We start from the raw sequence: 25,518 nt of genomic DNA, 5'->3' as shown, positions 1-25,518 counted from the left end.
AGTAATGAAATCGTGCCGTTGCTGTCGCAGTGGAAACGTTCATATTATTTTAACAATATTACGACTTACAATAAATGAAAATCGAATGAAGCATAATATTTAGTACTGGCTCTCGGCTCTTATAAAAACATTTCGCCAATATGTTTCTTTCGTGTCAATTTGCTGGAGAAATTTATAATCAACGTTCTCAGCTGTTGATAATATTTTTTTTATTGTCAACATTGAGAAAAAACGTTCTTTTGAATGCTCGTGTTTCTTTAACGCGCGATTTAAATTTTTCTAGTTGTTATACCTCGTTATAAATTTAATATTACGGCGCGAAAAAAGTCACACACATAATACTAGATACATTTATTATTATATTATAATTTCTAAAATTCTTTAGTGCCGTTAACTTTTAAACAATAAAAAATATTTCTGTAGTACGTCTTATTTCTGTCTTTATATCTCAAATATTGCATGGTTTATTATTTACGAAATACTTATTTAATAACACCATTTTATCAGTAAGAACCTCTGGCTATAAAGCAATATCTTGAGAAAAATACGATCGTATTTCATTGTTGCCTTTTATCTCCTCTATTGGTTGCTTTTGATTTTTTTTATATTTGTTCGCTGTCTGCTGGTTGTTCATCGATATATTTTCTTTCACTTACATCTTTGCTATTTTTCAAATATTATGTTTGACTAAGTGACATTTTCTCTATTTCCTTCCGTTTTTTTTTATTTTTGATTATAGGTGCGTATGTTCGCTTCATGGCTTAAAATATTGAGAATTATATATCGATCGCCGGAATCCGAATGATTAATCCGCTCGTCATGAATATATAGTATAGTAAAAATATTTTGGCACTTACCGATTTTATTATTTTTATTTACTTGTGGACAACCTCGCAACACTTTCATAAAGTTATTATTTTTAAACTTTTAAACATTAAATTGTACCCTTTGATTAATGTTGAAATTTACATGAATATTATTTCGATAGAAAATATTTCGCAATGAATATCTGAATAAATCAACGATTTTTAACCGTCATTTTGTGGATTAAAAATATTTCGTCACTGAATAAAAACGTACGTGTGCGTATCAACAATTTCCTTTTATTATCGTCTGCGATATTTAAAGGGAACAACAAATCAAAGGCCAAGGCCAAAGGCTCAAGGCCATAAATAAGTGCAAATATGGAGCTTTTCGAAAATGTGATGCACTTAGTAAAATAACGAATGTTTTTATGCAATTTTTTTTTTACGGAAAGTAATTCAATTTTTATGATCTATTGGATTGCTAGAGAAAAACTATAATAATGAATTAAAAAAATATTATTGAAAAAATTATTCCTAACCGGGGATCCTAATCTGCCTCTGCGCGTAGTATTGATAAATTATAATAATTAAGCATAAAATTGTCATGTTTTGCGAAATATGTATATAGTATTTATTTATTTGAATAAAAGATAATAGGTATCTAAAGTTTTAAAGAAAAGTAGGTAGATTTTTATTTATTTGAATTATATCGTTTAGGTTGGCAGCGCTGACAATGAGCGCAAAAAGTGGCAACACTATTGCAGGAGCCGCCGGTCGTGCGTTGTGAGGCGCCCCTGCGCAGTGCGGCCTATTGATCCGGCGGTCGTCTGCCGCGTTCGTCGTCGAACTGGGATATGCTTCGGCGAGGCGGGGACTAGTGCGCCCGCCGTCTTCCAGGTGAGCGTCCGCTTTTGCGCGTTTCTCGCGTCGTTGCCACGTACTGTCCGCCATTTTGTGCGATTTGCGCGGCCGCCATTTCATCAGACCGTCGGTTCGTATTCCGGTTCGACGCGTCGATCGCATTTTGCGACGCCCTTCGTGACCTCGCGGTGAACTTCGGGACGATCGATATTACGTCATGACCGACCACTTTTCCCTTAGAGAAACTTTCATTTTAATACATTTTACAAATGTTTTGCATTCTTGGTGTGTAAAAGTCATTTGAAATGAACGTAAATTTGTTGGCCGTCAATTTTTCTACAATGTTTGAATTGTGTATTTTTTTTATTTCAGTGTACAATAATGTGGAAAAAGCTTCGACAGTTATTGAGGATTTTTAAAAACTAGTTCTAATAGATTGTAAATAAATAGTTAATATTAAAACGATCAAGATGTCGAAAGAAGTCGGCGACGAATACTCGTCGAGTCTTGGCGACCTCACGATGAACAGCAAGCCCCTCATCAATATGCTGACGATATTAGCTGAGGAGAGCATCGAACACGCCTCCGTTATCGTCCAATCCGTCGAGAAACATCTGGATAAGGTGATATTCCAACGCATTATTACTCGTCTGTAAACTCACATAGGTTAAATTTACATATTTTGTTAGTAAACTCGGCTTGTGTCGGACGTATGCGTTAATATTTCAGTATTTTCCAGATGATACGATAATCAAATTCTTAGATCAATGATCATTTTATTCAAAATACCTACTCACCGTGTTTGGGAAACTCTTATTTCTCTAAAATCGAATCACTTCCTTCAAAATTAACTTACTAAAAATAAATAATAATTTAACAGAACGGGTAAATATTTGGATACTAAAATGGACTTATTGATTTAATTTTAGATAATAATTGTATTTTCTTTCAAAACTACCTTGTATTGCTAAATATTCTCAACTGAATGGAATTTTTCGTATTACAAAGACTAGCACAACTGGAATTAATTTACAATGTTAAACAAAACTACGGCCTGTGTTTCTAAAGGTCAGTTATATTTTAAGTATTAAGTCATTTCAAAATTTAACTCATGTTAAAATTTTCTCATGGTTAGACTCATTTTCATAAAATGATTTTTGCCAACGTATAAAATTGATAGCAATAAAAATAATGCCAAATATATTAAAAAAATGTTTTATTATTAAATTTAACATTAAAATTTATCAAGTCTATTTAGTTCTAGCTGCTTTGATTTTTTCAAAATTTATAATTACTTTTTATAAAAAAAAATTTTATGTGCGACTCATTAAAAAAAATATCAAATTAATAAAATTAGTTTGATTCAGTCGATTTTTTACGACTCTGACTTCACAGCCCTGGTATTAATAAATAATGGTAATTTACATTGCTAGACATATAAAATATATTTTTTAAATGATTTAGTTCTGTCATTGTCACTCATTGTCTCACTATACAAATCATATAGAATCGTTTAAAATAATGTTCTATAAGCATGAAGGTTTTTTAGATTATGTTCGGGTGGCTAAGTATTGATAAAAAAAATTGCACTAAACTGAAAATTAGCACAGTCTCACAATAAAACAGCATTTTTTGCAATCTTAAGTTTATAATTTTTGGATATGCGAATAGATTTTGAGATTGATTTGTATCCAAAGTTTTTTCTAACTAAATATAATTCATAGAAATTCCTTTGATTATACTAATGTTTTTAGTTACTTACGTCTACTTTTTTTTAGAAATAATAACAATGACCTTAGGACATAAGGAAAAAAATATCAGTTCTGAAACATGCAAACCCAAAGGTCGCCTACCAAAGCTATTTGTGCAGTCAAATCATGTTGACTAGTAGTCTGATAAATATTATTTTTTTTATTTTGATTTAAAATTTGTTAAATAATATCTGCTGCTTAATATTATTTCTTTATATATATTTACATAATATAAAGTTCCACAAACTAACTGATGGAACTTGAACAAAAAATATTCATCCGACTACTGAACATAATTTGACTGTATCGAAGCATTGTAGTCAACTTTTGGACTTTAATATTTCGAAACGGTGATTTTACTTGGAAGTTTCAAAATCTACCAGATTTAAAAAATATTGAAATTAATAAAGAAAAATTCGATAGTCTATTAAAATAAGCATTATATGCCAAAGATTTGAAGTAAAAATTTGTATAACTGCTTTTGTCTCAAAAATACATAATGTATTTATATTTTTCGATACATTTATATGTATATTGTAAGATGGTCATAAAAATAACTCATCGATTGTAAAATATATATAGTTAGCCTCATACACATATGGTCCATCAAATTATCTAAGATATACTATCATCTCATTTAGTAATTAATTAAAGATTTATAAAATTACTAATTTTCTGTTTTTCTGATTAAATCAGAAAAGCCCTATGTGGATAGTCATATAGAATAGCTGATCCTGCTATGTAGTTTTTCCACTATAATCTATAGTAATGAATCTTAGTTATTATTAAAAATATAAACGTAACTAATTTCATGTTGAGTTTATTCTAATTGTTGTGATATTATGGTTCTAATCACTTAATTTAATATTGTAGTATTAACATGTGAGAAATCATTTTTTTTCGACTCCTAAAAAGTGTTGGATATGTTACTGAAATATTAAACATATTTTTAAAGGTTTATATTTATGTTAAGGCAATGTTATATATACATATAAATAAATAATAAATTAAATATTTTATATACTATCTATATTGTGGATTTTACAGTTTTTTTCTAATTTTTTGGTCGTTTTCTGTAATATGTTAATTGGTGTACATAAGCAATTGCATGTAAACAATAATAATATTTAAATTATGTATAACATTGTTGCATAAAAATTATATATAAATGTGAGTTTACAGAATTTATGTCGAAAATTTTGCAACAAATTACAAATCTATTTTGCTCTTTCAATTTCTAGACATCATTCACGGTTTAACATTTTTTTTCAATTTTTTATTTTTTGTTGATTGTATTTACATTTCCGTTTCTAATCTTAGAAGCGATTCTTATTAATAATTTAATTTCAATATTTTATAAAATGCAGATATTTTCCTCGAGCCCAATTTTTACGATTTATTATTCCTTCTATGTTCTCAAATTGTATGGAATTGTTGCAAAATTTTCCTATTGTGTATTTTTCAAATATTCTGTTCATAAAGAATAAACTTTATCGAAATGATAATAAAGGTATTTTTGAATTGAATTGTAGTATTTATTTTAAAAAGTCGGGATTAAACAATAGCAAAATTTCACCTGTTTTAATTTCCCCAATATTTATACCTAATGTAATTTACACAAATCATTTAAAAGTTATATAAATATATGCAGTTCAGAAATATAGCAAGCTACTTGTGCTTATTGAATGGAAGAAGTGTAATTAAGAGACAGTTTAGATTTTACTGCATAATTAAAAAAAACTAGCATGGAACAAACTAGTAATACATCTGTACTCAATTATCTAATTTTGAAGAGCGATTTTACTTCTAAATATTTTAAAAATTGCATTAAATATTTATTCATCGACGCCAGAATTTGTTATGTGATATAAATTTGTTTTGTTACTATTGTTTTTATTTGATATTGTTAAAATAATAATTCTACGTGTTTCTTGAAGATTTTTTTTATTAAATGTAAAATAGTCGACTGTGTATCTTCAATGCCCGTTTCATCCTCTCCCTGTTCCCTTTCTTTAGACTAATTGTATTAATATGGATTTTAATAATTTTAAGTAAGAGTTTATAAGAAAAATAAAATATTAACCTTCTTAAAACAAATATGCCAGATGCACTTATATATTCATAGTTTTAGGCGTATGTTATATGTTCTATGTTAAGTTCGGTTATTTTTATTTATACATAAATGTGTCGGCCTGTTTTAAATAAGAGAGTTGCGCCGAAGAATGTTTCTCACTTTGAGTGAGAGACAAATTGGTGAATAGGAAGTTATTGTGTGTAGGTTCAACCGGATATAAAGCTGCCTGTTCTCTACCTGGTGGATTCTATCATAAAAAACGTCGGCGGAGCATACACTCAGCTGTTTTCTCAAGTCATCGTCAATATGTTCTGCAAGGTTTTCAAACAGGTAAAATACTCTTCTAATAAATCTGAGTGAGTGGAGAAAAACAGTATATCAAAATTTGAAAATAAAAAAACGAATTATTCCCATTGGTCTTATATAACAACGCATGATTTGCAACTTATTTTTAATTTTTGACATGCAGTTTTTCATATCCACGATTTGCTGTTTATTTTTTTAAAATAAATATTTCAATAAGTTCATTTTTCATTTCAAATATAATTATACATACCTATCAGGTGGACGAGAGGACCAGATCTCAAATGTTTAAATTGCGCGAAACGTGGCACGACGTCTTTCCATCTGGAAAACTTTATATACTCGACGTAAAAGTGAGTTCGATCGATCCGGCTTGGCCGATTTTGACCCAACCGCCCCAATCGAACATTCACGTAAATCCGACCTTCTTTAGACAGGTAATTACATCATTTAATAAGCATTAAAGTAATACTGGATTCGTGAATTTATACTCCCTAAATAATTTTTAGAATAATACCGCTTCAGTGAATCAAACCCAAGTTCCGTCTTGTTCGTCGGCTGTAGTTCCATTGAAATTAACCGACGAAGAAGAGATGCGGAATGCTGTCGCTCAGAAAGAACAAGAACTTCTATTACTCCAGAAGAAGAAAATTGAACTAGAATTAGAACAAGCTAAAAAGTTGCTTGAACAAACTATATCATCGGATGTAAAGGTAATAAAATCGATTTTTTTTGTTGTCATCAGTTTTATGGTGATTAATAATATGAACATTTTACAGTTAAAATCAGATGGACATACTGGGGGATCTTTGCCTTCGGCTGTAGTAGCAGTTCCTCCTCGATCAAAAAGACTGATGGTAAGTTATAATTCAAAATAAATATGAAATTAATGATGAATTGTTGTTAATGCTATGATTTATTTTAATAGGGAGCTACTTTATCGTCAAATCAAACAAGTGGTTCTCTCCGTATTAATCCTGTTAGCCCAGCTCTCTTAAATCACGCGCGTCGGAGAGATCCTCGTCTTGCCCGTAACATTACCTCTCACATACCGACTTTAGAAACGCCCGTATCTCAAATACCGAATGCGGATGTTAAACCATATAAAGTTGAATCTGTTAATAATCGTTTCGTAAGATTGAACGAAGGACTCGTTGAACCACAAAAGAAAGAAGAAAAATTAAATACTCGACTAAATCAAAACAAAAAAGATCCTCGATTAAATCGTAACAAACTTGCGGATAAGTTCTCAAAGTCCGGGTCGGCGCTGTCGAAACGTTCGAGGTCTCCCACAAAGAACTCCGAACACGACAGGTTCTCTGATAAGAAGAAGAAAAATTCAAGTTCACCAGAATATTCCAGGACCAGCAGTCCCCGCGCTAATAAGTTACCACCGATACCTAAGTTAAAATCGAAAAATTCCGATTGTGAATCGAACGAATCAATATCGCCAAATAAAAACAAAAGAGATAGGTCCGAAAGAAATAAAAGGTCTAAATTAAATAACGTTTCGTCCTTAGAACATAAACGAAGTAAGAGTCCAATAGAAAACAATAAAAAAGTAAAACTTAAACACCTCAAGTACGAACCGATAGATATAATTCCCTCGGAACCTTCTTCGCCTCCATCCACCGAAGTCATATTTAAGGAGTTGAAGACGTCGACCAAGGAAAGGAACTACATACGAAGAAACAGAGAGAAGTCTGAGAGTCCGGAGGTTAATCTGCTCGTCACTGAACATTCTGTCTCCGAAGACAAATCTTCCGAACCAGCAAGTAAGACTAAATACAACTACAATATAGAAATTGACTTAGCCTTTTATAATTATTACAGGGATAGTTTGGTATATATTTTTTATAAAAATGTGATGATATGTTTATGAATGTATATTAGTTGTGGGTAATATTTGATATTGATATTACAATATTTTAATTAAGTGCATCGGAACAATGAAAACACGCTTAATTTTGAATCGCCAAATTATGTGATATTTTTTATATAAGATTTGCGAGACAATCTTGCTCTGAATTGTTACTATTCTGTGATATTTATAGCATATGTTTACCTTATATAACATTGTTTTTATGTTATAATTAACGATCTCAATAAATTGCCCTTATCACCTTGTAGTATCTAGGCTTCAAATTTATTATTCTACTAATGTTAATTTCACATCCATTATTGTCGTTCTATGGAAAGTGAAATCTATTGTATGTGCGAATTGCACACGTGCAGAATATATGCTCTGCCGATGTCTTGAATTTGTGATGTTTGATTTTATCTCTGTGATAACTTTTATATATTGTTGACATATTTTAAAATATATGATATAAATAAGCTATTTAAAATTATTGATTTAACCTGAGCGTATTACAAATAGAGATAATTTATGCTTTATATCTTCCTGTTGTTTTATATTCTATAGATTGCACATTTTAATTTTGATATGCTATTTGAGAGATAATATTAGTTTAATATATTATAAATTTTGAATTACTTCTCACTAAAGAAATTATTTTTATGATCTTTATAATTTCATTACATTTTAAAAAACATTTTAATTACAAATGTATGTTGCATAAAGTGTAATTTCAAATAGTTAACAATTAGTTTTTGAAAATGTTACTCAGAATACAAATTTGTAATACAAAATGCTTTTTTGCTCTTGGTTATTGATTGTTGGCCATAATCATACTGTTTTGCTATTATGGAAGATTGTACTGCATGCTATTATAGTAAGTAGGATTTTTCGAGATTAAAAACATAATTTAAAAAAATGGTGTACGGAGGTTTTATTGTGTAGATTTTCATCATTGCCATATTTAACCCGATCTGTATTGTGTTTAACGGTAACTTGATAAAATAAAAATCTCGTTTGTGTGAATTACGAGTGAAGTTTGATTTGTTACTTATTTCTATGCATTTTTGGGTTGTATTCATACTATTCAGAATATTTCCCTTTTAATTAAGCATACTCTTACTAAAAGCTGAATCTTAAACTATTCTAGCAGTTAATAATTTTGATTGCTCTGATAACAAATATGGGATGTATTGAAATTTGGACGAATAGTGTGATTTTAGTGGTTATGGGTGTATGGTTGATTTATGAATCTTGATTTGTATTGTGACATAAGGTAAGTTCTTGTACATCCATTATAATTAGATCTCGGATGTAAAGAACAATTTTATAAGCAGCCTCATACAGAAAAAGTCGGAAGTTACATACGGCGGAAAATATCTAATATATCTTTCGAGTCTACTTTTGTTAGATTAATTGAAATATATTTATTCAGTATTTGCTATTGCTAAATAATAATTTAATATTTTTAAATCATCCGTATGTAGACTCCTACTGTCTCATAGCATCTGAGTTTTATTTATAAAAAATCTTTAAAATTGGAGCTTACTATATGTTTTAAATTTTGTATAAAAAAGGAGAAAATATAATATGAATTAATTATTAGCAGTTTCTTCCGATGTTAATGCTAACGGAGTCGCTAAGAAAGATGTCGATCTTCGGTTGATAACCAAATGCCCTGAAATTTCTACCATTGCAAGGAAACGATTATCGTCAGATAAGAGAGAAGATTCTCCAGTAAAGAAAAGCAAATCTGAGAAGTTTGATGCGTTAGTGCATTTTTATTATCCATCGATTATAATGCGTAAAATGGATATTCATAATATGTAATGGATATTTGTTGCAGATTGTTCGGAGATGAAGACGTCGATTTGAGAAAATTAACTTTGGTGGAAAATTTAACACCTTCACCGACCCACGTGTCCAAAGACCAATCTGATGATATTTTAATTTTATCGAATATCCCCAAGGAATTGGATACTAGCTGGGAAAATTTCAAGAAGACAAAATCTCCACACACTACGACACCAAATAAATCAAATCTCGCATTGGTGAGAGCTAAATTAGCCGAGGCAACTAAAAGTAAAGATGCTCTCGGTAGGCCGCATTTGTTTTCGAACAGTGAAGGTAGTGTGTTTACATAATTTTTACTTGTATATGTATTTTTTATTTTCATTATGTATTGTCATTTCAGAGGATGTACTCGAAGTGCCCGTTTTAAATTCCGAGGACACTGATATGCGACAGCGACCAGAGCTAGAACAAGATTCGATAGGTTCAACTATCAAAACTATTCTGACCCAAGCAGAAGAAAATTTGAAAAACGGAGATATGGATAAGCAACAATACAACTTCTTGCTCACGCAAGTTTTACAATTGAGTGAGGCGCAAAAGTTGAAGGAAGCTCAACATAAAGAATCTTTAGAGTTGTCTAAGAAAAAGTTGAATTGGGCGCAGAAAAGGTTAGCCAAACAAAGCTCAGAAACTACTACGATTAGCGATGATGACGATGAGGTGAGAGAGTCTCACAGTCCACTAAGTGGCGAAAGCGAAAATGCATACGATAATGCCCAAAGTACACCTACTTCTACATACGGCGACATCGACGAAAGGATTGTGCCGGCAATTATGGGCGTATCTGAAGGTGGCAAGAGGCCGCCGCTTCTTCCGAGACCTGACATTCCATTCTCTGACTCTGATTTAAGAATGCATCCTCACGGTCCGTACGATATTCCTAGAGGAGTTGATATGAGATATCCCGGTAGGCATCCAAATCTGCGAATGTACGGTGGCAAAATGTGGCGCGGAATGAGACCTAGAATAGAAGAGAGAGGAGTTTTCAGACCCATCAGCCAGAGAGGATTGCTCCCGCCTCCTACGTTGAATAGAAGAATGCCAAATCCTAACATGCGAATGCCTCACGATCCGCCGCTTCATCACGTGCCATATATGAACAAAGGACCGTACATCGGTATGAGGCAAATGCCTAGTCCTATTATGCCATACGTACCGAGTGTTTCGCCTCCGCCCTTAGGTTCGGTTATAGCTACTAGAGGATTCTCTCCTATAGATCCGCAAATGATCGATTATATCGATCAAGATACAATGAGAACGATACAAATTGACGGTACCGCCAGAGAAATTAGATATTACGATAAAACTGCCGTCATAATGCTCAGTTGGGACGATCCGAGAGAAATATCATTTGAATCAGGATGTAGGAGAATATACTTCGACGACGAAGCTTATGTTCTCAATTTGAACGAAGATTACGTGAACGTCACCGTTGACGGACTACCTCATAATATTCGTTTCGGCGCTCCGACCAGAGAACTGTATATCGACGATACGTGGTTCGAATGTTTCTTCGGAGGGCCCGCAGTGCCGATCATGTTAGATAATAAAGTAAAATATTTAAAATTGGACGGTCCACCTCCACAAGTGAGCATTGGCAAGATTAAAAGAACCGATTTGGTAGCAGGAAAGATTAATCTGATAATAGATGCTACAACGATGCATCCGGTATTTTTAGATCCAAAATTGCAAAGATTTGAAATCGAAAACGTGGTTCACACTCTTAGATTTGTGGATTCTCTGCAGACTATATTGATCAACGAAAAACCCTTCAAAGTCGAGTTTGGAGGGCTACCTAAACCGCTGTTTGTCAATAAACGAAAACATTTCATCCGATTCTCTGTATTACCTCGCGATATTAAAGCAGGTTGTTTGTTCATTAAGAATATGGACGGTAAACAACCGCCTGTTAACATGACTGTAGAACCTGAACCTGAAAGTTTACCTCCAGTTAATGAAAATATTCAAGAAAACACAATATTTCAATCTTCTGATATTAAAGAAACCGAAAAAGTTGATACTGGTGAGTATATTTTAATCGTTGTTTAGTAACTATTTATAAATGTAGAGTGATTGTTATTATTTTTTTAATAGGAATATCCGGTGGATTGGATATACTGGCGAGCTTTTTATCTTCTTCGATGGCTCCTGCGTCTCAATTTTCAGGCTATACTGCTGTTGCTGAAGTTCCGAAATCTGAAAACAATTTTGCAGCATCTACATCCATTCCTGGTCTTGAAAAAGTAGAGACAATTGTACCACCGCTATTACAAAACGTGGACGTTAACGATCTTTTCGCTAAACTCGTGGCATCCGGAATAGTGTCAACGTTGCCAGCCATGCCTACCGCTCCAAAAACGGAAGCTGAAGAAAGCATCACGAATCAAAATACGACGAAGCTTTCCGAAAAAACCCTCAGTAAAAATATTGCCAGCACTATCAAAGTAGTAGACATAATGAAAGCGGAGACACTTAAAGTGTAAGTCTTTATCACTATAATGACAAATTATGAATAATTCTCTAACACTATTTTATCGTTATAGTCGACAACCCGGTCTGATCACTTTATTACACACTGGTATGCAATGCGGAGGATGTGGTGCTCGTTTTCCTCCCGAGCATACGGTACGATATTCGCAACATTTAGATTGGCACTTTAGACAGAATCGTGCCGATCGTCATTCACAGCGTCGTCCCAATTCAAGAAGATGGTATTACGACGTATCTGATTGGATTCAATACCAAGAAATAGAAGATTTAGAAGAAAGAGGTTCGTTTTGTTCTTCATAGAATTTTTAATGAATTTTAGAACACAGTCGAAGTAATATTTTATTTTGGTTAGAAAAAAGTTGGTTTGAGAGAGAGCAACAAGCCGCAGAAGCGGCACGGTCCGAAGAAGCCGCTGCCGTAGCAGCCAAACGAGAAACGTCAAGTGTTCCTCTCAAATCTGGCGCTCCACCGGAGCAGTTGAGATGTCAACTTTGTCATGATACGTTCCATCAATTTTACAATCACGACACTGACGAATGGCATTTACGTAACGCTGTCGAACACGAAGGAAACAATTATCATCCCATTTGTCTCGACGACTATAAGGTATGCATATCTTATCTCTATTTACCACGATTGTTTATTAAATGGCTTATTTTATTTATCGTTAGGCTTCATTGACGAAAGAAGAGGTAAAGGCACCCGAAGAGGAAAAGAGCTTAATAGTATTAGATAAAGACAACACAGAAGATATCACCGATGATGGAGAAGAAACAGTTCCTGTTAAAGATGATGATGAAGACGAAGAAACAGTCGAGAAAGAAGATGAAAAGAAAGACTTAGACGAAGAATCGGTAGTCGAAGTGTTATCCGAGGAGACTGAAAATCATGAATCTGTCACTCAAGAAGTACCAGATATTGAATTACTCGAAGAAGATGATGATGTAGTTATTAAAAATGAACCAGTAGAACAAATAATAGTGGACGACGCCGATACAGACGAAGAGACTGAGATGGAGAGGAAGCAGAGAGATGAAATGCCAATCGATTTTGCTAACATAAAAATAAAACAGGAGCCCGTAGATCCAGGTTTGCTTTTTTATTTAATTAATTATAGTTCTATGGTTGAAGACTTACTATAATTAATCTTATATTTCATATAGACGATGAACCGATCATCACATCTGAAGAAATGACAAACTCTCAAGCAGATACGACACACACCGCTGTCACCAGTTCTATAGACGGCAACGTACAATTGGAGCCGACGCAGTCCGCACCGGTTATGCCAGTAGGCGGAATTAAAATAAATATTACGAAAACTTTCGCAAGTCAGCCACCGAAAGAAAAGGATGTGCCACAAATCATCCCAGAAGTTCTCAGTGACGAACCGTTGCCTCCCGGGGAAGAACCGGAAATTTTGTATAAACTGAAATCCACATTAGAGGGACGGTCGTTTGCTATTCAACCACCTACCAAAAGGGGTTCGGAACTGTCCGGGTTGTGTTCGATTATGTGAATATTGTGTAAATTTATATATTTTTATATAATTAAATTTATTTGTATTATTTAATAAGTGTTTTACGAGCTGTGATCTATAATGGAATTTGTACATTTGTATTCCTTATTAGGGATAACTGTTAACACACAGAGATGTGTGAAAAATAAAATATATAATTTTTTCAATTTTCTTTTCCTTCTTTCCTTATTTTGATCGCTCTAATTTTGATTGTCTCTGAAGATATAAAATAAAGCGCTGAATTCAAAAGACGTCTTTTATTCGATTCTCACAACCCCTGAAATATCTGAAAAGCATGAAAGCATTCACGTTCTCTTGGCGCTCCGCCTATTAAAACTCGTTAAGAGGAATAATTTAATCCAAAGTAATTACATTCTTTAACAACGTATCTATCGATAAATTTTCAAGGAAAATTTTATACGGTATTAAGTGTAATAAAAGATGTGAAGATAGAGATATTTTTTAATTTTGAAATCTAACAACCGATCACAATTCCTTGAAAATTTACAATCGAAATAATTTATAATGAACAGTTATGCGGCCATCGTGGAAACGGTATGGTATCTTTAATATTTGTGACGTTGCACAAGAACTGCAAGTATCTCTCGAAACCTAAGCCGAATCCGCCAGTCGGCACTCCTCCGAACTTTCGCAATTCGAGATACCAATCCATTTGTGACGAAGGTAATTTTTCTTTTAATTTGCTATAGTCATTTTCACGCAGACTTCCTCCGGCCAATTCGCCAGTTATCGGAACCAATAGATCCAAGGCGGCCACCTTAAAATATAAAATTAATTAAATAATAGTTAAATAGTAATAAACAATTAAGATATCACGAGACAAGAACATGATTAAACAATTGTGTCTTTCCAATGAATACCAATATGAGGAGCGATTTATTTTTTCAGTGTATAATTTATTAAATTATAGCCAAAGAATCAAGGACATATTCGCAACCAGTTAAGAATGTTCTTGTTGTGGTTCAAATTTAAAAAACGTACCTTTTCATCGTTTATACTTCTCATATAAAAAGGTTTCAGAGCTTTGGGCCAATCGGTTATGAAAGTTGGCGTCCCTTCTAAAATATCTACCAATAATAATTCGTGCTCTTTTCCTAACGTATCGCCGTATTTAAAAGGTCCGTCAAATTTATCTTTGTTCTTTAGTAATAGATCAACGGCTTCATCGTACGTGATACTTACGAAGGGCTTATCAAGCCAATCGAACTTACAAGACGCATCACCCCTCAGACTAAAAACGTCCGTTTCGCATTTCGTAAGCACAGCTTCGGTCGTTTTCTTAACGAGGCCTTCTATGACGTCTTTTATATCATTCAAATCGTCAGTGAACGCTTTTTCAGCTTCGATCATGTAAAACTCGGACAGATGCAATCTCGATTTGGAATTTTCGGCCCTGAAAGTCGGTCCGAAAGAGTACACCTGACTAAGTGCATGCACTACGGATTCTAAATGAAGCTGACCGGATACAGTAAGGAATGCTTTTTTGCCGAAATATGCTTCTTCGGGTGTACCGCCTTGTCGCATCATCATTTTGCTAATTTTCGGGTCTTCCGGTTCAACTCTAAAAATCTCGCCGGCGCCTTCACAATCGTTAGATGTCAAAATAGGCGAGTGAATGTATACGTAATCGATTCGATCGAAGTAGTTGTGAATAGCTTTCGAGGCAGCATCTCTCACTCGTAAAATAGACGATATGTTATTCATTCTCGGTCTCATGTGTAAGAACTGCCTTAAGTATTCGGGCGGGTGATCCTGTTTCGAATTGAACGGATATCCTTGCGATACGTTGCATTCGCCTATCACGCTCACGTCTTCGGCTATCAATTCCAATTGGCCTTTAGGCGTGCGAGATAGTTGTCCAGTTACTTTGACTGAGGAGCCCCATGTTAGATTTTCCGGTCTTTTGTGGCTCTCAGCGAATACTTGCAATTTATCAGCGCTGGATCCGTCGCTGATGTCGAAGAACGCATGCTTTTTGTGTTTCCTTAAAGCTTTGACCCATCCCTAAAATTTACATTTGAGGTTAGAATGAGAGATATTGGTAGTAAGGGAATAGGGGGTAATCTAAGGGAGCAAATAAAAGATGGCGACGTCTACGATTCGTCTGCAATCACTTGAATCGTGAGTCTAGCTGGAGGGGTGATTCGCCCCGAATGGACGTCTACCACCCGCGCCTTCGCATTCTCTTCCGGTCGAGGAGCTTCAGCTGCCGCTCGAAAGCTGCAGTACCGAAGGAGCGCACTCCTCGTCCTGCGCGTCAAACTCGAGTACCAGCCGACCATTACGGAACAGTCGACTTTTTAGTGCTGCCAACTGTTAAAATTAATTTGTCGTTATTACGTATTATATTTATATAAAATTTATGAATTTTGATAATCAACTTTTTTTTAATCTTTCGATATAACCTGACATGCGTAAGCCCAAAGCGTTACAACGGAATAAATCAGTGCCAACTAGGCGAGTCAAAAACAATACTTAAGAGTAAGAATATTAAAACACTAGACGAAAGTTAAGAAATCAGTTGCCTTTTAAATTATTAAACTCGTCACAAATTTATTGAGATAAATAATTCACATACTCAGATTCGATATTATTATATTTTTCAATGACTTTTAAGGAATTCATCAAAAAAGCTTACCATTCTATACATGTGATAAAATTACCTTGTTTATGAGAGTCCACGCCTTTGTCATATCCCAAAAATTTAAATGCTAACTAGTTAATTATTTTAATGTGGCTACGATTCTTATTAACATATTTTTGTTCAATGTCAATTTGATGGATCGGTTTATAATCAATGCACCCAGCTGTTGATAATCTATTTTTTAAAGTTGACATGGAGGAAAAATTATCCCTGAATAAAGCCGAAATGACTTCCCTGCATATTTGCACGAACAAACATGCTCTAAAATGAAATATATTAAAAATATCTATTGATCTGAGTTAACTGATGAGCATCACAAGTCTCTGTTGATAATCGTCACTAGTAAGCTTGATCCATTACCGTATACAATTGTCAATGGAGAAACATAGCTACACTGTATATCAGCGATTATATTTTTTGGTAAACATAAACAACAGCTAATTATGTTGTATTAATAAAGTTTTAAATCTCCGTTTTTTTAGGTTACCACTATAGACTATAGAAATGAAAGAGTCGGTGCGTAGTTTTGCAGAATTGTTTATTTAAAAGTTGCCAGTAAAAATAATCGAAACAAATAAATTTCAGTCTCCCCTTGTACGTATCAATATATTTTGATTTACGATACTCGTTCGATGGTTAAAAACATATTCGATGCGTTCATTTGCGCATTCGATAGCGGCGATGACGTCACGTGCTTAACGACGCCCACGGCGCGACGATCAGTCATAGAGGGAGTTGGCCGCGCGGACAGCTGTTAAGACCGGCAGATATATTTAAGAAACGCGGCGGTGTTGACGGTGTCGACGGGTCGACGGGGGTCGCGCTGTGTCTCAGCGCTTCGCCTTCTCGGGTACGTTCTCGCGGGGCTGTCTCGCGTCGCCGACGCGGAGCGCTCGGAGCGTTCGGAGCGACGTCGCCGTCGCCGTCGCGCGAAGGGCGGCGCCTCTTACGGGAGACTTGTCCCCCCTTCCTCCGTCGCCCGCAGACGCGAAAAAACGCGTTATCGGCATAAACATTCCGCCTGTTGAGTAACAATTCGTCAAAAAACAGTGGTATCAAACGTCAAATGCGTCGTTGTCAGCCATTGTTTTGGTCATGAGCGTAAATAGAGTACTTTTCTGTTTTTATTATTGATTTTTGCAACAATTATATCTAACGACGTTAGGTGGTCGATCCGTTTACTTTTTGTTGTCATACGACTACACGAGGATTATTGCATTGATTTATGTTGTCTGACTCATTTCCGATTATTTGAATCATGATGTGTAGTCTAAATATAGCAATGTCGACTTTTAAATTAAACTACTAAAACTAATTCATTTTAATCATCTAAAATATAATTTCCATCTGCCCCACCAACCTTTCGATTAGAAATATAATGTCTCATTAATTGTGTAATAGAGTGTGATGTGAGTGATTATTAATACTGTCATTTCAGCTTTTTCCAGAGGGGGGGGGGGGGCAAAAGATTGTTAGTCAGTCATCGTTTTTAATCATGCCCACACCTGCTCCCATTATGAGAGCGTAATAAACAATTAACCCTGTTCAAAAGTAAAAAATCCATAGAAAAAGCAATAAAGTAGGAACACCTTTTTGGGCTCTCCTATTAAACAAAATTCAGCTAGAATATACTTTGACCAATACCCTCATATCAGAAGTTCATAGTTATATCAGTAAAGATGAGCTATCATATTTTTAAAATAGTGTAATATCAATGTGCAGACGAACTATGAAGCAATTCGTCAGATGCAACGTCTGTGTTTTGCTTATTTTCCACTGAGAGATGAGATGAGATCAAATTCGCTAGTAAAGTATATATCTACTGGTGAAAATGTATTTGGACTTCACTAGTGAAAATACAACTTCACTGTCATTTCTAAATTGCATGTAAATACATAACGAAAGTATGTATACAGTGGCGGCCACCTAAATAAGCCACTTTTTACAAAATCATTTTTTGGCTCGTAAATGTTTTATTACTGCATAACAAAATATGGGAATGGAAAAAAAATTGTTTAAACATAAAGGGACACTATCAATGAACAGTTTGACGCGCTATACCTGATACATCCCCCTAAACCCGAGATTTATTACCCTTGCCTTTCTGAGAAGTCCAAAACGGCGTATTGTACACATGGTCACTATTCAAAGGGAATCATCGTCTAATGAATAATTTTTGCTTTTATTTTCATTTCTAATTGTGGATTTAAAAAATGACAAAGGTCGGTCAGTGCAAATAATATCAGAATATCTAAAAAAATCAAGATGTCGAATATATAATGCGTTAAAACATTTTGAAACACATAAAACCTGTGAAAATCTTAAACGAAAACAACGTCCAAAAAAAACTTCTACACTTGTGAAAGTCTTCCACACTCGTGGAAGAGTACAACCCCAGAAATATCATAAAAACTATTAAAGGAGCTGGTGGAAGCATTATTTTATTGGGTTGTGTTTTGGCATGGGGTCGGTCTTATCCATTTAATTGAAGGGATTATGAACCAGGAAGTATATGTTAATATTATGGAACCCGTAATGCTGAAGATTTCGGAATGACCCGAAACATATTTCACGTAGGGCAAAAAAGTCGTTCACAAACAATATTATGGATGTTTTGGAATGGCAATCATGCAGCCCGGATCTAAACCCTATTGAACACTTATGGAGACATTTAAAACACAAAATTAAAAATTAATTTGTCACAAATTTAAAAGAAATAAATTAAATTGTAAAAAACGAGTGGGAACTGATTCCTGTCGCAAATACCAGCAATTAATCGAGTCAATACCTAACCGGTGTAGGGTTATTATATATATATATATATATATATATATATGGACAAAAGGTCACCCTACAAAATATTAATGGTATTTTAATTTAATTTAATTTTTTTTATGTTTTTGAATTTTTAGAAAACTCATATGTATCTCGCATACAGGTGAATTTGACTCAATTTTATAAATTTAATTTGAAATTGAAAATAAATATTAAAAAAAATTATTACAACATTATTATTATTCACGATTATATAGATTATCTAGATAAAAAATAAAAAGTTGAAAAGTTTTAATAATTTTATGTAGTATTTGCACTTTACATCGCATTTTGACAAAACTTTAAAAGTGTCTTATTTAGGTGGCCGCCACTGTATGTATATATATTACTACGTATGGAAACGTTGAAATCATGTACTAGCACTTGCCAGATAAATTATATTTTCACTGTTAAAAATATACATCTACCGGTGAAAATGTATTCCGATATGTTTTTACTTAAATGACATATTAAAAAATATTTTTGGGATAAATTCGGGACTTTTTTTTGAGCGATAACTCAAGAATTTCTGATTTAGAATCATGGATGTCATTTCATCTTTTTCCAGGAAGGCGGGGGGGGGGGGGGGGGAAATTGGGTTTTAACAGCGACATTTCGCAATTGTCAAATTAAGTTTCATAGACAATTTCATTAGCGCCTATCAGTTGAATTATATTTTTGCTGGTAGAAATATATATTTACTGGTGAAAATGTTTTTGGATTTCACTGAAAAATACAATTTCACTATAACATTTATACATTGCATGTAAATATTATAAATAATGATAAGTATGTATTACGTATGGAAAAGTTGAAATCATATAATTTTACTAGCACCTGTCAGATAAATTATGTTTTCACTGGTAAAAATGTATTCCAATATGATTTCACTGAAATGACATATTTTAAAAAATATTTTATGAATAGATTCGACACTTTTTTTTTTAGATTTTCTTTGAGAGATAACCTGAAAATTTCCGGCTTAGAATCAAGAGACATCATTTCAGTTTTTTTAATATTTTTATTTCATTTTGATTCATAGTATCTAATTAAATGACTTGCATTTTTCTGACCAAATTCAAGGTGGGGCGAATGCCTACACTTACATCCTCCAAATGACATCCCTGTATTGCTGACGCCCAAAGGGTTCGACTGAGAGCTTAAAGGCACTTTCAGAAAATTTCTACAAAAGATGTTTCGAAATTTTCTATGATCGTCTCCAGCGCTGTATCGACTCAGAAGGGATGCATTTTGAATAAATTAATATAATATTTCAGAATAAATAACAAGCGTCTTCATCTTCGTCAGTTTATTAGGACAGGTGGTGTATATTAGATACCAAAGTAAATCGTATAATAGCGACAGTAAAATATATCAAGAGTATATCAAATTAATCGGCAAAAATAATCAGATTCCTCTTTTCAAAATACTAGTAGTAAAATATTTCCTCGCAAATAATTATATTTTCAGTTTCATACTTACTACAGTCGTGAAAGTTTGTCTCAAATTAGTTCCTTTATTTTTATATAATACAAAGTTATCAGTATTATAAATTATTATTATATTCGCAATGGCTTTGCAATCACGTACAGTTTGTGTAACATAGCATTGTTTGCATTACGTTGACTCCGATTGTTATATTTTTCGGACTAAGTGGCTGGACCGGGTTTGACCTGAACTGGAAAGCAGTTGCTTCCGCGGTCGGAACGTCGGTGTGTTTCATGTCGAAAGCTAAGTAGTAGAAAAATCAAGTTTTGACCTGTCGAACTTTCAGATGTGAGATTCTGATGGAGATGTATTTCGAAAGAAAGTGTCATTAGTACATTATGTTTGCACTTATATATTATTTTTAGCTAAGGATGGTTCTTTTGCTCCTTTCTCTCTCGACAGAAACAGACTATGTTGTTGCTTTTCTTATAAGAATGGTTGCATAATGACTATCTTTTATCTTTGGACAAGGCACTTGTAATTTCTGTACCTGCTAGCTACGTTCCGCCAACTTGTTGGCACTTATATTTGCATAGATATCGACTTTCCTTTGTTTAAGCCTGTTCAAATATCGGATCGTCATGTGTGCTCGTTTGACGCTGGCGAGATGAATAAACTTTTTCTACAAGTCATGAATACTTATAACAATTAGTTTTTATTACAATTTTTACAAGTAATTGTGATAGATTTTAGTCGTACATCTGTAATGACAAAATCTTCTTGAGGTGCTAAGGTTTTATCTTATTTTATATTTTGTTTCAGAAATATGGGCCAACCTTTAATGAAACCAGTGACTGACAAACATTCATCAGTTTGTCAAGATGAGAGATTTCAAGTCGCTGCATCTTGTATGCAAGGATGGAGGTGTTCCATGGAGGACTCGCATACGAGTATACTCTCCCTGCCGGAAGATCCTGGCACTGCATTTTTTGCAGTGTTTGACGGTCATGGGGGTAATTATACGTTACTATAAAATCCATAATAATTTTATGTAAGAAATGTATATTTTGAAGTAAAACAATAATTTCATTTCAGGTTCTTCGATAGCTGAATATGCAAGTAAACACCTACATAAGTATATAGTAGCTCGACCGGAATATAAACAAGGAAACATAGAAGAGTCCATAAAACAGGTTTGTTGTTTATACGGGTTTTGATTATTGCGATGAATTGATAATGATTTTTTATTTCAGGGTTTCTTAGATTTGGATGCAGCCATGTTAAAGAATGAAGATCTGCAGAAGCCGTGCGGAAGTACCGCTATTGTAATCTTAATAAAGGACGATACGTTGTACTGTGCTAACGCTGGTGATTCGAGAGCCGTTGCTAGTATTAATGGCAAGGTAATATTTATGAATCGATTTGCATATTTATTAAAAATATTTTATCTGCCTTCATTATTTGTTCGATTATTATTACGATGCTATAATGTTATTTTAAATATATATTTTAAGGTAAAAGCATTATCTGTCGATCATAAACCTTGTAATCAAGCTGAAACTGAACGTATACTAAACGGCGGTGGCAGCGTCCAGTACAATCGTGTCAATGGTGTTCTCGCATTATCTCGAGCGTTTGGAGATTTTACGTACAAAAGCAACTTTAAATTGACGCCTGAGAGGCAAATAGTAACAGGTACGATTTGCTTCTGAATGATGACAATCGATAATGTGTGTAATGTTTTTTCTTTCTTATAGCATATCCCGATGTGGTCGTTAAAAAAATTACGAAAGATTGGGAGTTCTTAGTTTTGGCCTGTGATGGTATTTGGGATGTCCTTGCTAGTCAGGTAGTTTAAGATACTGAAATTGACTCGAATGGTTGAATATTATCATTTTTGCTTTTTAGGATGTCACAGATTTTTTTCACCTTGGCTTAACGAAAAAAATGGAGTTGAACAGGGTGTGCGAGGGTATGATGGACTTTTGTCTCGCTCCGAATTCGACCTTTGGCGGTATCGGATGCGATAATATGACGGTTATGATTGTGTGTCTAACGAGTGGGATCACATTTGCCGATTTGCTGGTAACGTCTGAGAAGGTTTGGTTTTTATAGATTCTCTGAACTAAAAGTTGATTTTTTTTTATTTAAGATAAAACTTCAGTCAAATATAGAAGCGAACGAATTGTTGCGGCAGCCGATTAGTTTATCTGAGATTTGCGAAAGAAACATAGAAATGGGCAGAGATCTAGCGAGTACGTGGATAGAAGGCGAAGACGGCGGTGGCGATGAAGACGAAGTTGAAGACGGCGGTGGCGATGAAGACGAAGTCGAAGACCTAAAATAATATAATTAATTACCTTACTAATAAATATAATATGATACGAAGAAATTATTCATGCGGTAGTATGTTTATATTTTTCAACTTTAAATACAGAGTGTGATTTAAAAAAGTTGATTTAGGAATGACCTCGATATGGGCTAAATTTCATCAGCTCTCCAGATATCCATACCTCACTTTTGGTCAGCCTGTCCTTTGATCTTCTGGGTTGACGGGTACCAACTTTTGGTTGGATCGTTTCCATTCAGTGTGTATATCTATTATGTACAGTTAATGTAGTCCATTATTATGTTAGTAAACGCGATTCTTCTATTTATTTCCTCGATTATACTATCTTTGTCACGCACAGAATTGTGTGGTCCCTAAAATTCGCTAACAGACCTTAATTTAGTTGATTGTTTGAAGAATGTATTACTGATGCTTCTCATACCTGTGACTTTTTTTAATTTACTGTGATGTGTAGAACGAGACTTGATATCTACTCTATGATAAATAAACTTAGTACCTAAAATATCTCAAACGTTTGATACATTTTTAAAACAGCTACCATATCCATTACATTGACACTTAAGTATAACCATAAATTTATACATTGATAAAAATATGATGGATTAATTGGATTTCGCCTCCGAAGTCATTCCGCTTCATAGACTGCCCCTAATTTAGTTATTGAAAATTAAATTATTTTAAATCACACCCGGGGCATATAAATTATTGTATATTTTTATATGATAGTTTTAATGTTACGTATTTTTCTTTGCAGAAGAATGTTCACTATATTTTTTATCAAGATAACCTCTGATGAAAAATCCATTTACCAATCTGATTTGTAAAATAAAAACTTTGTAAATAATTTCCTGTAAAACATATCATCCGTTGTTTTCTATTGTCAATACATTTTTTGTTTTAATTTAAGTTTGTTTTGTAAATTTTACGTTAGTAAATCGCTGTAAATACTTTTACTTGAATTTCTCAATTCTGGCGTGTGTGTGTTTTCGTACCGTCTATCAGGCGTTTCTTTTTTGTACAGATTATATTTAATTTAATGAATACAGTATCAGTTATTGCCATTGCAATGTAATAATTTCAAGAGCAATACATTTTTATGCTGGGTTTAGACTAATAAGGCAATAACGGTTAGTTCTCTGAATTATCTCGATTCTGTAATATGCGTTTCGTTGTGATATTGATTCTTATTGTAAATTAGGCTTTTTTATATTAACATTTAAATCCGAGGGAATGTTCAAATGCGAAAAAATTACACTTAACATACATATGCTGTATAATTTATTTATATTAAAAACAACTAATGACTAATTTATTTTTTGTTGAATTTTATTTATTGAATTGTACAATGACAATATTGATTTTATGACGATTTAAAATGCGTTCTACGGTTGTTGAATAATATTTTAACAAAGAACAATCGTTTAGAAACACGAGACTAGATATGCATGTAAAGGATTTAGTTTTTTCATATATTTATTTGTGAACGGAATTGAAAATTATTTAAGTAAACGTACGTAAGAAATTGCTGTGTTAATTATAGATTTGTGTAATAGTCATCTTTGGATTCTTGTTTGTTGTGTGTGTTTTATTTAACTATTAGTCAATGTTGGCTTTTATTATATTCGCTATTGAATAAAGCGATTTTTAAAATAAACTACTCATTTAAATATTACCCGAGTGCCACTGATCCGAGTTCTACTTACCAATTAGATTTTCTATTGTGAATTCAATAGCTGGCTTGGGTTTTTATAGAAATGATTAGCGATAAACTTATTTGTATCTTTATGTATGATAATGTATGTACAAATGCTTAGTGAAAAATAAATGGAAGTAATTTTTTAAAGATGTTTATATTCATTATAATCTTACCGTTCACCTATCTCCTCCTGTGTCAAATAAATGTATGAGTAGTAAAATAATAACAATTTTAGTAAAATCTGTATTTATTTCTCTTTGTATAAGCTTATTTTATTAATATGTAAATGTATGATATAAATTAAAACATATTTTATTATAAAGGTTAGATATATTCAAATTGAATTAATATATTTTATATATATTTATAAGCAAAAAATGTAAATGAAAACCTATTTATGACGTATTGATATAAACAATCAATATCAGAAATGTCATATTTACTTTAGTGCAAAATGTCATTTTACTCAAAAGTAAATTGAAAAAATTTATCATTTAGTATTTTTTTATATTGCGTTATATTTTATATGGTTTTTATTTGAATATTAGTTTTGGACGTGATTTCATTTGGTCTTCTCAATTTTAAAATTATGTTTCCGAACCGAGGTTGTTTAGGCGGTCATGTATTACAAATGACACACCTGGCATACTTAAAACTGCACAGATTCTTATCTGAGTACTGGAAGATGAGCGAAAAAATATCTGAATTCTACTTTTCCAAACATACATTGCAAATTATTTTTTAGAATAGTTATTCCTAGCTGTTTAATTTTTATAATATCAAGTAAAAAGATCGTGAATAAACTTTCAATCAATACTACTTATTGAATCTTGGGCAGATAGTAGTGAACACGATTAGCATTAAGCTTTTCACGCTTAAGTTTTTGCTGCCATTTACAAGAACGGAGTCGGTAAAGAAAGCTTTCTCTTATAACTTTACTAAAAGTAAATACTGCAATAAACTGAATGCAGTACCAGATTTAAGTTTTTACCTTGCACCAGTTGAACCCGGTTCCCAAAGTAACTATGAGCCTCAAAACAGTATCTTAA

The 25,518-nt window shown here is 33.3% G+C and overlaps 3 protein-coding genes across 5 annotated transcripts; 2 read left to right on the top strand and 1 right to left on the bottom strand.

Annotated features, from left to right (window-relative positions):
• The first annotated feature begins 1,563 nt into the window (after positions 1-1,563).
• LOC148238961 (uncharacterized) lies at positions 1,564-13,683 on the top strand. 2 transcript variants are annotated; one of them, XM_088196396.1, is made up of 15 exons: positions 1,564-1,703; positions 2,040-2,290; positions 5,697-5,822; positions 6,056-6,232; positions 6,305-6,508; positions 6,575-6,652; positions 6,724-7,570; positions 9,263-9,422; positions 9,500-9,780; positions 9,848-11,530; positions 11,602-11,986; positions 12,051-12,277; positions 12,350-12,603; positions 12,669-13,086; positions 13,161-13,683. In XM_088196396.1, the coding sequence occupies exons 2-15, from the start codon at positions 2,138-2,140 to the stop codon at positions 13,514-13,516; spliced, it is 5,349 nt and encodes a 1,782-aa protein (XP_088052522.1). In that variant the 5' UTR covers positions 1,564-1,703; positions 2,040-2,137; the 3' UTR covers positions 13,517-13,683. The 2 variants fall into 2 exon arrangements, with proteins under 2 accessions (XP_088052522.1, XP_088052511.1); XM_088196385.1 differs by having other exon boundaries at positions 9,260-9,422.
• Positions 13,684-13,964: 281 nt separating this feature from the next.
• On the bottom strand, positions 13,965-15,831 carry AsnRS-m (asparagine--tRNA ligase, mitochondrial). The gene is made up of 3 exons (XM_088196409.1): positions 15,652-15,831; positions 14,519-15,541; positions 13,965-14,294 (listed from the first exon to the last, which is right to left on the bottom strand). The coding sequence occupies exons 1-3, from the start codon at positions 15,817-15,819 to the stop codon at positions 14,037-14,039; spliced, it is 1,449 nt and encodes a 482-aa protein (XP_088052535.1). The 5' UTR covers positions 15,820-15,831; the 3' UTR covers positions 13,965-14,036.
• A 1,115-nt stretch (positions 15,832-16,946) lies between these two features.
• Positions 16,947-24,616, top strand: LOC148238959 (putative protein phosphatase 2C T23F11.1). 2 transcript variants are annotated; one of them, XM_088201635.1, is made up of 8 exons: positions 16,947-17,204; positions 21,246-21,436; positions 21,519-21,616; positions 21,677-21,826; positions 21,938-22,118; positions 22,181-22,272; positions 22,332-22,508; positions 22,576-24,616. In XM_088201635.1, exons 2-8 carry the CDS (start codon positions 21,250-21,252, stop codon positions 22,768-22,770), a joined length of 1,080 nt encoding a protein of 359 aa, XP_088057761.1. In that variant the 5' UTR covers positions 16,947-17,204; positions 21,246-21,249; the 3' UTR covers positions 22,771-24,616. The 2 variants fall into 2 exon arrangements, with proteins under 2 accessions (XP_088057761.1, XP_088057770.1); XM_088201644.1 differs by having other exon boundaries at positions 16,969-17,031.
• Positions 24,617-25,518: the final 902 nt, after the last annotated feature.

Source organism: Plectrocnemia conspersa, unplaced genomic scaffold (genome assembly GCF_051122295.1).
Source record: "Plectrocnemia conspersa isolate PC_06_02 unplaced genomic scaffold, ASM5112229v1 ptg000001l, whole genome shotgun sequence".
Classification (NCBI taxonomy): Eukaryota; Metazoa; Arthropoda; class Insecta; order Trichoptera; family Polycentropodidae; genus Plectrocnemia; species Plectrocnemia conspersa.
The sequence above is the reverse complement of the archived record's forward strand: the minus strand, read 5'-3'. Positions and strand labels throughout refer to the sequence as shown.